This window comes from Macadamia integrifolia, chromosome 13 (assembly GCF_013358625.1).
Source record: "Macadamia integrifolia cultivar HAES 741 chromosome 13, SCU_Mint_v3, whole genome shotgun sequence".
Classification (NCBI taxonomy): Eukaryota; Viridiplantae; Streptophyta; class Magnoliopsida; order Proteales; family Proteaceae; genus Macadamia; species Macadamia integrifolia.
Genome location: NC_056569.1, coordinates 1453200 through 1466763, shown reverse-complemented (window position 1 = coordinate 1466763; position 13564 = coordinate 1453200). Strand labels below are relative to the sequence as shown.

The following is a 13564-nucleotide window of genomic DNA, read 5'->3' as shown; positions in this document are numbered from 1 at the left end:
AATGGAACGAAACAGGGAAGATGGAAATGGAGTTCCATCCAATCTTGTTTTTTCAGTTTTTTTTTTTCACTTTTTGTTCCAAAAAAACAGAAACGGACCATAAGTGCACCAAACAGAAGATTCCGTTTTTTCGTTCCAATAGAACGAAAAAACTCCAGAAACATTTTTTTAGAACGACACCAAACGGAGCCTAAGTACTACTACAACAGACCCTATTGTTGCATCATGCCTGAATTACCCTGTTATCCTGAAACTCAGCAGAGTGATATTAGGATCAGATCAAGAATGAAAGTGAGCAACTGTCCATGAGCCCGAATACTAAATACTTGGGTGTGTGAGTTGACAAAATTGCATCAACACCAGTTTTGACTATATTGATTTAGCCTCATCTCCTGTGCAAATGGGAACTATAAGGAGCCAATGCATATGACATACGTTGTCAAGTGCAATTGTGACACGATAAAACAAGAGAGATTAAGGAAATAATTAAAATTGGAGAGGACTACAGAAGATTGATTAAAAAATTAAAGAAATGAAATCAATATCAGTTTAATTTGACGTCCAATTTTGTAATGGATGGTTGGTTTTCCAGGGAAGTGGGAAAAAAAACTTGACATCTAGTTGGATAAAAATTGATAAAGAGTCCTTCAACAACAGGGAAAGTAAAGGGAAATCAAAACTGAATGCCAAATTTGAAGGTAAGAAGTACCAAAAACTTCCTCTCCTGAAACTTGCAATCAGAAAGTTTCTAGGCAAACAAATGCCTAGAAAATTGTTTTCGAATGGATAAGTTGGTCAAAGAACAGAAGATCATATTATAACCATACCTCACTCAAAAGGAATTTCAGAAGAAATGCAAAGTTTCGAGTCTGCTCCACCGCTGACTATGCTATCACCTTTCCACCAGTCAGCACATAGCACCTGTATTTCAATGCAGGCCCCAATGTAAGAGAAAATAGCAGCCCGTACACATGATCAATGAAGAAACACAAGTGGGAAAAAGAGGTACCTTGTCATTATGTGAGTTTAGAACTGCCAGTGGCCACTGATTCAAAAAGGTGTTTTGATTGGACATCAAAGAAAGGTAAATTAGCCTCCATACCTGAAAAATCACAGTACAGAATCAGCATAAAAATACAGGTGGGAGACAATACCGCAGTTCTTAGATCCCACAACATCAATTTCCCATCATAAGATGCGGAAACCAAATGAAACCATGATTTTTTGTGCCACTTGCAAGCCGTGATCCAAGAGGAGTGAGATGAGAACTGAAAGATGGGAGCTAAAGTTCCTGCACAGAACATTAATTTTAATTTAATTTTAATTGAGATGTAAGGAATATGAGAGAGAGGTCCAACTACTTGCTCTTCTTTCAACTGAGTAACTTACCTGGTTTTCGAGGATCCCATATCCTAAGGATAGGATCGGAACCACCAGCAGCAACAAGTGCAGAACTTTCACCTCCAACATCAAGGCAGTTGAGGGCTTTCCCGCAGAACTATGAAGAGGATGAAGAAGATTAAACCTCCAATTGAATTATCTCCATTGTGCATATGTTTATTATATTATGTGATAGATTATAAATGCAATTTTCTGTAATGTCCAGCCCAATGTAATATGTTGGCATAGAATTTCATGCCCCTACACTCCATGTGGCACACAGGTTAGGTAGGTCCATCAGTGAACCTTACATGATCAGCTAGCCAAATATCAGCAATCATAATCACCTGATAGGCCTATCTGGGTGGTGAGTACAACCACTGATGAGAGACACCTTCTCTTCAGACCATCCAACTGAACGACTTGTTAGGACTAAGACCATGAATATTTGATGGTTAACATCATTAGAACATGTTGATCTTCTGAGCTATCCAAAGTAGAAAATTCACTGAATAAAAGTTCCCACCGGCATATTGGTGGCATCAGAAGAATGTTTACAATCTCATGATGCAGCCCCATTACTGAATACTAACTCATTTGAGAAACAAAATATAATTCATGCCAAACTTTTGTACATGCAAACCAATGGGGACTCATGACAACTAAAAAGGGAATAGTCAGTGCACAAGGCTCCTGCCACTGCGGGAACATAACATACTCTGACAACTGTAGTACAAAAAATACAAATATAACTGAAGCCAATCAATTCAAAGAAAAAGTTCCCTGCTAAGGCATACTATGATGAATGACTTAAAGAAAGATTGTAATGTCAAAGGTGCTACATTTTCTCATTAAAATACCAAGTTCCCAAACCAAGCACCAATAGAGTAAAGACCAGCTGTTGGTATTCCTAAACTAGCATCTAATGTTATATCAGAAATTATGCTTTTTCAACTGCAAGAAAGGCCAAAATAAGGTTATCAAACTTACTATGTTCAAGGAATCTTTGCCTGTTTCAAAATCCCACCTTCTAACAGAATGATCCCATGATGCAGAATAAATAGTTTCCCGTTCTGGCCAGACAACAGAAGATACACATTGTGTATGCCCCACAAGTGTGGATACAGCCTCCCCCTGAATGTCATTAAAAGTCACTCTTCTGATATAAATAGCACTTCCACAATGAAATATAGCTAGGAAAAAAGAAAGACAACTGAAATAGAAAACTGATGTAAAATTTCAACGCTGTTTAAAAGGCCAACTTCATAAGTGTTGCATAAACAAATGAGGGGTAAAATAAAATAGAACAAGAATAAAAGCTTATGAAGGAAACAATTAAATAGATAAAAAAAAAAGGTTTGTTGACATGTAGCAGAACATGCTACCACTCTCAATGCACCCTTAGCTAGGTTGATAGGTAAATGCTATCTCAATTGTTAAACTTGAACTGGGAAGAACAAAGTGCTTATCAAACCCTGCTCAGTTATGAAGTTCTATAGCTTGCAAAATTTTAAGAACTAGGTCAATGTACATTCTTCCACTTCATAATGATATATAATTGAGCGGACCCTAGTTGTATGGGAGGGCAATAATTTTTGAACCTCAAAGACCTAATGACAGAACTACTTCCGAAACCTCACACTTCCCCTATTAATTCCTTTTAGATATACATGCAATGGGGGTCTTTTTTATTCAGCATCATGTTGGATAAACTTGTCTTCAACCTATTCTTCTCCCTCAACTCAACCCAACTCAGTCCTTTCCTACATCATTCTACCAGTCCTCTCACTTTTGAGGCTTGAAACTAATTGCAAAAGAAATATCACCCATAATAGTTGATTCTAATTTGGTTCATCAAGAAGCCTAAAGAAAAATGCACTATGCAACAGAGAGTAGTATGTCAGTGTAATCATGTACCAAAAAGAAGACTTTGAGCAGGTCCACAATTCTAGGAGTTACTTTACAGGGTGTTTCTTCTGAGGAAGATTCGTCACCTAACAGTTTCCTAGAACGACAGTTGGCAAAGACCATCTCTAAGGAGAATCTAAATTTTTTAAGACAAACAAAAGCAGGAGGAATTGATAAAAATACCAAATCTTTGCTATTTTAGAGAATGAAATAATGAATACCTCCGACTGCAATTCTTCTCCCTTGCTTCCCACTTTTCTCTTTTTTATTGAAACTATATCACCTTCTGCATCATTCTCATTTGTCTGCCATAGATTGATAGTACAGTCCCAGGAACCAGAACAAACCTAAAGTGAATGAAGCAAAAAAAGAAGTAAAACACCATAAAACTATCCTCTGGTTCAATTACACATTATCATTGGCATATAAAAGATGGAACAGAATTATCAGACCATATCTCCAGACATCTGAGCTGCAACAGTTTGTACAGATGATTTGTGCCCCTTGAGGATTTTAAAGGCTCTAATCTTCGTAGGATGATCGAGGACCTCATCTACATCAAACTTTTTTATTTATTTTTTTTTTTTGGGGGGGAGGGGGAGTAGAAGAGATATTGGCCATAAAGTTCCAAATCAAATTCAACACCAACAGTTTCTCTTATTTACCTTCCACAACCTTAATGTCCGATCTTTTGAAGCTGTGGCCACACATAAGTTGGTAACATTCTCAGTACCTATAAAAGCACGGCATTACCAAATTAATTGACAAATACGAATAAGGATTGCTCATGAAAACAAATATTTACACACAGTTCATTCATTTAGAAATTGCAAGGGCACCAAGTACCAACGCTGACGGAAACCAGTTTCACAGACCTACAGAAATTTGGTTGTTATACCCGTGCCCAAAAAAACCCGGACTAATTTCAACTTTTGAACATGGTTGATGCAACCAGGTGACAACCACTAGTAACTTACGGATTTGCCTGGCTTACTGCATGGAAGGACTACAAACCATTGAAGTAGTTAAGGTATGTACTCTACCATTGAAAAGAATTTCCCCGAACCTTGTTAGTGAAATGTACCAAGAGGTGGGGCCCACACACCGAAAACACCTTGAGAAGGCCCCACTCAACTTAAGGATCCATTTTCACATAAAGGAGACCAGTTTAGCCTTCACTGGCTGATGGTCATCAGCCAATGAAAACCCTCCGATGAGTGCACAAGTCAGTTTCGCGTTATTTTGCCATGGGACCTGAGACCTCATGATCGTGCACCCCAAACTCATCCACATTGATGGAACAACATGTTTGGGAGTTGATTAATGTGGCGGGACATCTCGAAGTGGGTCCATTAGTGCCGAATGGAGGAATAACCCGGTATTGGGCAAAAACCCATTAATTCCCCAACCAGCCCTTAGTGGGACTTAAGTGGCTATAAATAGGACTCTTACCATTCATTTCTTCTCCTACCAAAATAGAAACAAGGGGAGGGAGAAAGAAGAAGAAGGAGGAAGAGGAAGAGGAGAGCAAGGGAGAAGGAAGAAGAGAACAAGGGGAACACCCACCCATTGAAGGTAAGTTCCTCTCTCTACCATTTAGATGATTCTCTCTCTCTCTCTCTCTCTCTCTCTCTCTCTCTCTCTCTCTCATACCCCATTCTAGACCTAGGCTAGGTTGGGGAAAATCCTAATCGAAATCCCTCTACCCACATACCTAGTCTACAAATTCAATGGGGGATTTTGGTGTGAGGGACCCAATCAAGCAAGTTAAACACTCACATTGAATGTGAGAAACCTCCCATATGAAAAGCCCCAAAATTTGGCAACCCAAAATCCTAGGATTTGGGAATTTGCCCAAATCCTCTATGACCTAACATCCTAACCTAACCCCAGGTTGGGGAAAAGATGTCTTGCACCTAAACTAAGGTTAGAATGGTCACAATTGAGTCTATGGACAATCCCCTATGAAATCCCCATCTAAAATCCCAATTTGGGCAAATAAACCCTAAAACAATGAACCTTTCCCAAATCCTCTATAGCTAACCATTCTACTAAAAATTTAGGTTGGCGAAAACGAAATTAAACCTATGTATGGTGTGTGGGAGTGATTACATGAGCCATTAATGACCATTCCAGGAGCTCAACCTAAGTCCTCCCCAATTTAACTTAACCTAGAATCGTGTATTGGGAAATTGGGTGTATCTTGAAACCCTATGTTGATCCACTCACTAATTTCACTCAACCTAAGCTAAGTGAAGTGTGTGAGGGTGCCCTACAAGCAAACCAACCCTAAAATCACAAAACCCAATTTGTAAACTATACAAAAGAAGGAGAAGGGAGGAATGGAGTTGGGAAATGACACCCCACTGAAAAACACACACTCCCACCACCATGTAAAAGGGGCCACAAGGCCTATGGGGCCGAGCTGGGCAAGGAAACCCTGGTTTCAACTTCACCGGCTGATGGTCACCGGCCAGCCGGTGAAGGTAGGAACCATCCACCAGTGAACCCTGTAGATGTAATTTTGAGGTTTTCAGACCTTGCAGATCCATCCACCAGTGAACCCTGTAGGTACCAAAAATGAGATTTTACCCCTCAGTTTCATCAACCGGTGAACTCACCGGCGTTTACCAGCCGGTGAGCATCCACCGGAGAAACCGCCAAGCACATTGTTTTGACCCTCTTTTGACCGGTCATTTGAATTATAGGAAGACTTTCCCTATGCTTAAGCATTTACCAAAAACCCCTTTATTTTCAATAAATAGAACCGTCCAGCAATAAGGCTACACGACGCGAGAGCACCACCAACCGGTGCCCATCTACTAGTGATCTTACAGAACCTATGTTCCAGAGTTGGGTTAGGATCATAATTAGAATATAATGAGGATAATTTAAGTATATAAATGCTAACATAAATTCCTTCAATTGGCTAGGGACCTAACCTACTCGGCGAGGTACATGATTATAGAAATTTAACGAACAGTTGATTCGGGTTTTCGAGGTGAGGGGATTTTGTATGCTTTTATGGAATGCTTGCGTCATATCGCATATGTGGGTGAATCATGTCATTTTGCATTTATTATCTTGTCTTTGTGGAAAGTGTTGATGTGGCATGAGAATGTGGATTATGGTTATGCGTGCGTGTGTGTGACTAGGGTGCAGGGTGGCCAACAGTTGGTGCCGCAGCACTGCATGCTCAGGGTGAGTGTGTGTTTGTGTGACTGGGGCGCAGGGTGGCCAACGGTTGGTGCCACCAGCACAGCATACTCAAGGTGAGGGTGAGGGTGAGGGTGAGTGTGTATGTGTGTGACTGGGGTGTAGGGTGACCAACGGTTGGTGCCAACGGCACTGCTTGCCTAGGGTGGATGTGTGTGTGTGTGATTGAAATGTGGTGGCATATTAGGATGCATTGGGCTAGGATAACCACCCTGGTGCTACAACCCTTGTCAATAGGAGTTTACGTATTGGCTAATCCTTTCATTTGACGGTCCGAGGTTGGGGACTATTTCCGGTGACTAAGGTACGCAGATGCCAGCATCGTGACAATCCCTCACACAATGTTTGATTCGGTGGTGGGCATGCCCTACATGCGATATTTGATTCAATGTAGTGGTATTATTGGGGGATTATTAATAGGGTTTGCCGGGTAACGATGTGGTTCCAGAACCGACAAGCTCCTAACTCGCAACTAGTTTGTATCCTTGGGGACTGATAACGTACATTCATGACAGAGGATATCACCTATGTTGCAGTAGCACTTATACCCCTATGGACTTAGAAATTGTTGCTTAGAATTGTTTGCTAATAACCGGATCATATCATTTCATTCATTTAATTGCATTCATATAACAACATATTGTTGTGGGTGAGCATTTATACTTGTTTCGATTTTATTAATTGTTGTGGATGAATGTGTGTGTGTGTACCCCTCACTGGGCTTCGTGGAAGCTCACCCCATTTGTTGCACCCTTTTTAGATGATGGAACCAATGCTGAGGCAGCCTTGGGGGCTTCAGTGCAATGGTGAGGTTTGTGTCTACATGACACCATGTTGATGGACATCACTTCGTTATTTTCAGTAATTTATCCTTATGTATTATTTATAATCTTGTAATACCTGTGTTCGGAATTCAAATGAATTTTGGTATATTGTAATTATCATTTAGTGAATCACCAGTAGTAGAGTAAAGTTTACAAATCTTATATGCGTACTCTGATTTTAATTGTGATCTTGGTGGCATTTACGGATTGGGGTATTGTATCTATGATCCTGGAGGGTTAGGCTGACTGGATATGGGTATCCAGTGCCGCATACCTTGGCCTAGAGGAGGCGGGGTGTGACATTGGTATTCTACAAATGACTCAAGCCTGTTGAAACTAGGTGCATTTCAACATTCAAGATATACTGAGGGATGTGTTAAGTTGGTGTCACCCAGAATTCATAATTAAGATGCATCTTGATGGAGTAACATTTGGAACTCTGGCAGGGATTTAGATTTTAGGCATCATGACTAGTCTGAGACAAAAGATATAACATGATAGGTAGACTGGATATCAGGGAAGGTTCTAGAGCCAAAGAATTGGATTTTCTGCTATCTTTTGAAGATGTGTAAGATGCTTCTTCCATTTAGCTTCTTCAGATAAGAAGTTAAGTTTGTCTCGAATTCTTGACCCGTTTTGAAGATTGGCCCGCTCCAACATATTTTGGTGGAGACCCGAATGGGAAGTTTTCTAAGATCTGTGATGAAAGCAGAGGGGTTGGGCCAATAGACCCAAGCCCGGAACCCATCACTGATCTCGTATGGGAGTGCAGGGGCTATGGTTTGACCGGATCGACTACGACCCGATGGGTCGACCCGTGACTTGGAGTATATAATGTACTATTGTCTTGTTGAGAAAGTCATTGTATTTTAGGGGTTTATCGAGCTAGGGTTTCAGAGCGAGTTTTCTCGCCGCTGCTTGGGTGTAATCTCTCTTCTGCATAGTGAAACATTTTCTTCTTCACCCGAGGACATAGCACACCACACTGGTGTGTGAACTTTGCTAAATCTCTATGTCGTGCAGATCTTTTGTCTATTTTATTTTCGTATTTCTTGGTGTTTGATCTAACAGAAGTACTATTGCTTGCTCAACTAGGTTAAAATCTTAGACACAAAAGAAAATACAGTGAACAAAAAATTTGGTTCCTAGACCAGTAGAAACCAAGTGTAAGGCCCAATAAATAAAATGAACAAGTGATGCAGTTGGGCGATGGAAGGGATCTCTTTGATTTGAGAATTTTACCATTTACTTTCCTTTTTGGTTTAGAAATTAGTTTGATAGTATTTTAATTTAGATTTGATTTTTATTTAGTTGCTATATAGATTAGTTTCTATTTTCAAGTAAGTTGCCATTAATTGTCTAATTTTTCCTTTATATTGGACATGTACTCATGGAGAAATTTCAGTTTTGAGATTTGAAGAATAGAAATTTGATTAAGAGTTATGGTATGAGAACCATGGCTGTCGATTTCCCCTTTCTTCCCTCTCTGAAATTTTCTCTCTATTATCCCCACTGAAATCTCTCGTCTTCCCCTTTCCTCCATCAATCGCTGGTTTCTTCTTCACTGTTATTATAGAAGGGTATCACAGTGACCCTTGCTGCCCTGTTTTGAGAGGACGCTGGTGACCCATAGAAGTCGATAGCTCTCCTTCATCTCATCTTCTTTCTTCAGCAACTTTTGGGAATTAGTTCACCAAGGAAGGGCGACCTTAAACCTTGAATCTCAGACCTGAAAATACTTCCTGCTGTAAGCCACAAAACCTGCAACTCAAGTTATTTAGAACTACCGCCCAGATTTGATTTGCAGAGGAACTGTTCTTCTTTGCTTGGTGTTTCGAAGTGTCTTTTGGTGGGAATCAAAGGGCCATAGAGGATCCAAGCTTCGCCCAAGGTTTGGGGCTGAATCGAGGTGCAGAGAGAGAGTTCTCCTCACCGCCTTCTATCTTTTCTTACCACTGGTTTCAGCTTATCGTGGAGAAGAAGAAGATAAGTTTTTAATTTTACATTAAGACCCCTGGCTGGACTTTATTTCAGGTTATACTCCCTTTTCTTTTAAAATTCAAAATAAGCCCTCATGTTAAAGTTTTTTTTTTAGTTCTAGAACTACCCAGCTGCCATATAATTATTTCTAAGGACCTGCTTGTTTATGAAATTACAAGAATACCCTTCAACCATTAAATTTGAGATTTTGGTCATTTTTGTGGCCCATAAGCGATCCGATTTCGGTCCTTGGAATCCGGATCCGCATCAACAAGCTAACTTAAGAATCAATGGCTATATAGATTTCCTCTAACCAGCGTTCTAGGGACTCAATTCCCCCTATGCAACTATGTTTCTTCTGACTTTAAAAAAATTTTACACTGTATCACAAGAAATGAGGAAAATATCTACCACGCAATATCCCTTTTGTTCGGTCAGTAAGAGAGAAGATACCAACCATACAAAATTGAGCAGCAATTTGAATAAACTGAGATGGATGTCTTGGAAAGGGAAATGCAAATCTGTGAGAGGATAACCATCTCAACTGTCATCATACCTTTTTGATTAACAGTAGTTACAGCAGTAACTGCATCATTATGTCCCTCTAAGATATGTGTACACAGTCTACCAGCTTTCCATACCCTGGAAAAAGTATATGATGGAACGTAAAATACAAATACTCTTCAAACTTGAGCTCCTTATGAAGAAGAAACTAGTTAGGAAGAAACAAGTCAAATGAAATAAATGAATAAATAAGTTCATAATGTACACTAAAAGAATATAGAATAAGATCTTGTTCAAGCATTTACCTTGCAAAACTATCGTAGCACCCAGTTAATATGAACCTGTGAGATGATACATGTATGATCTTTAGAATATAATGATTTGATAACTCTTTTATAGCAAGACCAAAAAAAAAACCCTGTCAACCTCTTCCCTCCCCCCCTTTTCCTCATTTCACTATTAAATCGAAAGGAAATAAAATCATGTATTACGCATAAAGTGTTGAGCCTCTAATCAGAAACAAATGCAGCACAAATCCAAGTTGAAGCAGCGAAATATAAAAATAGAGGACTAAATGACACTTTCTTTCTCTTCTTATTTTTTAACCATGGACATGCATACCTAGGATTAGAACCATCGACTGCACTGACCCAATCATCATGTAAACATGGTTCCTCCTGCTTTCGTGGGGCTACAGCCCTAATGTATTCAATTTCAAGAATTTTCTCCTGTAACATACATAAATAATTCCATGTATGAGTAAGGAGTTAAGCCACATGAAATGTCAAATACCACACTCAAACCATGCACTGGTAAAACACCGGTTGGATACCCAATAGAGCAAAGGCAATAAAATAAATTTCTAAATCTTTTGTTTTCAAACAAAAAAAAAAGTCCCAGTAAAACAGTACATAAATGTAGCAATTATCAAACAATTCGACTAAATAAAGAGATATGTAGGTCAGATAACATGTTTACTTGATGACAGAGTAAGGATAACATGAAAAGAACACAATTACCGCGGAAATGCCCTTGGCGAGGAGAAACTGTTCAAGTGGCATCCGAACCAGCTCACCATCAATGAGAAAATCAAAAGGTTGAGGTTCCCAATCAGAATTTCCTGAGAACAATCAAACGTTGCACGAAAATAATATCAAATAGAATGTGACCTAAAAGAGACAAGGTCGAGCAACAACATTTATATGAGCTTCCAAGAAACCAGGCCACACATGAAATCAAGCACAGAAACTGGCAGCAGATTAAAAAAAAGAAACCCAGAATCCATAATCAAAGAGACAGATTGCCACAAGTCAATGGACCCAGATATGGGAAACGCATTAAAAAATAAAAAATTACCAGCTTTGAGAAGATTATTGACAACAGCAGATAGACCCATCCTGGTAAGGTTGGAGGGTATTGCAATGGAAGATGCTGGAACTCTCATAGCAGGCTGGAGCTTCGATACAAAGCGTACCTGAACCCGCCTTGATGATTCGGCTACATCTCCGTTAAACTCCATGAATGCGGAAAGAGATGATGAAACAAAGTTAACCGGTGTCCAAAAACCACTGATAAACCCTTTCGCCTCTCCGAGCAGACCTGAGCTTCACCTATTTGATTGAAAAAAAAAAAGCAATCTTTCTCAGACGAACGGACTGAGGAAATAGAATACAGAGCGAGAGAGAGGTGTGGGAGATGGTGAACGAAGAAACTGGCACCTCTTCAAGGGTGGCGAAAAGGAGGGAAAATGGCCGGTCTAGGTGTTAACTCGCCTAGTCGTGGCAGACCAGTTTGAGTGATTCAATCAAACCCCTGTTTTCTCTGTCTTTACTGTATTGGGTTCTGTAGATCAAGCTTCAAAGGTAGCGTATTTGGAGGATTCCATTTGTTCGAGTTGTTCCATTTGTTTTTCTTCCACCCCACCCACCCAAAAAAAAAAACTCTCCTTCTGTGGGAGAATTTTACTGTGTAGTAAGTGGTTGAAGAGAGAGCTTGGGGAAATCGCAGAGGATCTGAGAGCGTAGAAGAGAAAGAAGAGAGTGCTTCGGGCGAGAGAGACAAGTGACTGCTCTGTTTCAGATTTCAAAAATGAAATATTAGGGCAAGTGGTCGATTCCATCTGGGTTCGTGGCAGACCGGTTTGAGTGATTCAATTAAAACCGGATCTTTGTGGTCATGTTCCTCTCTCCTCATAGCCGTCCACATAGATAGTCCTTGCCATATGTCGTCTTTTGCACTTAAAATAACCCAAGAATAATAACAGAGGATCTAGATCCATAGGGTTTTGTGAAGTCTCACATCAGCTCCACATCAGGGGAGAGTATTATTCTCCACGTAAGGTGAAAAGCCCACATGTGTTTTAGCCTAGACGGAGAAGACAGACTCCGCTTGATAACGTTTTTTAAAATATGTTTTTTCATTTTTCTATGCTCAGAAACGCAAAAACACCCCCCCCCCCCAAATTGCTTGGCTGTGTTTGGTAGTTATTTAGAAAAACGTTTTTGGCATTTTTCCTTTTTATAGGAACAAATACCAGAATAAAGCATTTAGTGTCAACTTGATATTTTTTCCTTTTTTTTTTTTTTAATATTAAACGAAAAAAGGGGAAAAAATGCCAGAAACACAAAATGATAGAACGACAAAATCTTGTTCCGACATTTCGGTTTTATTCCAAATACAATAAAAATAAAAACTACGGTAATCATACCTAAAACAGGTTCACCAAACACCATTTTTTTTTAAACCGCATTTTGACACAAATATGTCGTTTCTGGAATTGAATGACTATTAAATGCAACATTTGATAAATCTGTTTTGTTCACCTGTTTTTTGAAATATAAATAAAAATTTATGCTTATTATTGTGTCCAGAAACTGGTTTGATGAAACAAGTCAAACCAGTTTTTCCATTTCTTGGAACAACTTATGGGTCAAAAAATCGATGGACCCCCAATGAAAAGTTTGCATCTCCCAACCTAGCAATTACCTTACCTGGTGGCTTTCCAAAGCTCGAAGATTCTCCAAGAAACGAGAAGGAATACATTGAATTTTTGCTTTGCTAGTGAAAGCCTTAAATCCACATCCATGGATTCCTTTGTGAATTTCTTCCAATTTTCTTCGGACCCACATGAATCGATTATTGAATCGTTGTTGGAGATTGAAGTTCGAATTCCGTTGCAAAACGCACACCGACCAAAGCTCTCTACCCAACCCTACTCAATTCGAGAAACAAGTTTATCAAATATCAAAAAATCCGTTTCTGGGAAAATCATTTATGTTATTTTTAAACACAGAAACAGCTGAAAATGTTGTCAAACGTTGCCTTAGAGACTGTTTAGGCATAGTGTACACTATTGGTTGGCATTTTTTTGTCCAAAAAATGTTTGAAAAGAAATTAATGGGCATGAAAATTGTTTACAGTCACTGCACGAGTGCAGTGAGCATTGAGTGGCTGAGAGTCCCTTGGGGCATGTGCCCGAATGCTCATTGCACCTCACCGCTCAATGCAAAAAATTAAAACCCAATTAATGGGCGCTAGTCTTCTCCGCCTAGGTCATACACGTGTCATCTTATATAATAACATCATAGTTTTAAAAATCCGATATGATCAGATTATTGGAGGTTACTTGGATTAGTATCAGTTGAGATCAATTTTCAAATCTTAATCGATTTGATATTGATTTGGATTTGTATTGATTGAGATTGATCCCTAATTTTAAAACCTTGAATGACATATTTATCCCCTATTACGAG

General features: G+C 39.4%; 1 protein-coding gene across 3 annotated transcripts in view; it reads right to left on the bottom strand.

Annotated features, from left to right (window-relative positions):
* LOC122060120 (ribosome biogenesis protein WDR12 homolog) overlaps positions 1–11896 on the bottom strand; it is a 13549-nt gene extending 1653 nt beyond the window's left edge. Inside the window, exons 1-14 of one of the 3 annotated variants that reach the window (XM_042623303.1) lie at positions 11531–11894; positions 11169–11422; positions 10832–10932; positions 10434–10540; positions 10118–10153; positions 9865–9950; positions 3954–4021; positions 3741–3851; positions 3510–3635; positions 2371–2514; positions 1390–1498; positions 1155–1291; positions 1010–1045; positions 828–921 (exon numbers count right to left, since the gene is read on the bottom strand). In XM_042623303.1, coding sequence (XP_042479237.1) covers positions 829–921; positions 1010–1045; positions 1155–1291; positions 1390–1498; positions 2371–2514; positions 3510–3635; positions 3741–3851; positions 3954–4021; positions 9865–9950; positions 10118–10153; positions 10434–10540; positions 10832–10932; positions 11169–11331 — 1317 coding nt within the window. In that variant the 5' untranslated portion in view covers positions 11332–11422; positions 11531–11894 and the 3' untranslated portion in view covers position 828. Of the gene's footprint in view, positions 1–827; positions 922–1009; positions 1292–1389; positions 1499–2370; positions 2515–3509; positions 3636–3740; positions 3852–3953; positions 4022–9864; positions 9951–10117; positions 10154–10433; positions 10541–10831; positions 10933–11168; positions 11423–11530 lie in introns of those variants that run through there. The other 2 variants (XR_006134256.1, XR_006134255.1) reach the window with 2 other exon arrangements.
* Positions 11897–13564: the final 1668 nt, after the last annotated feature.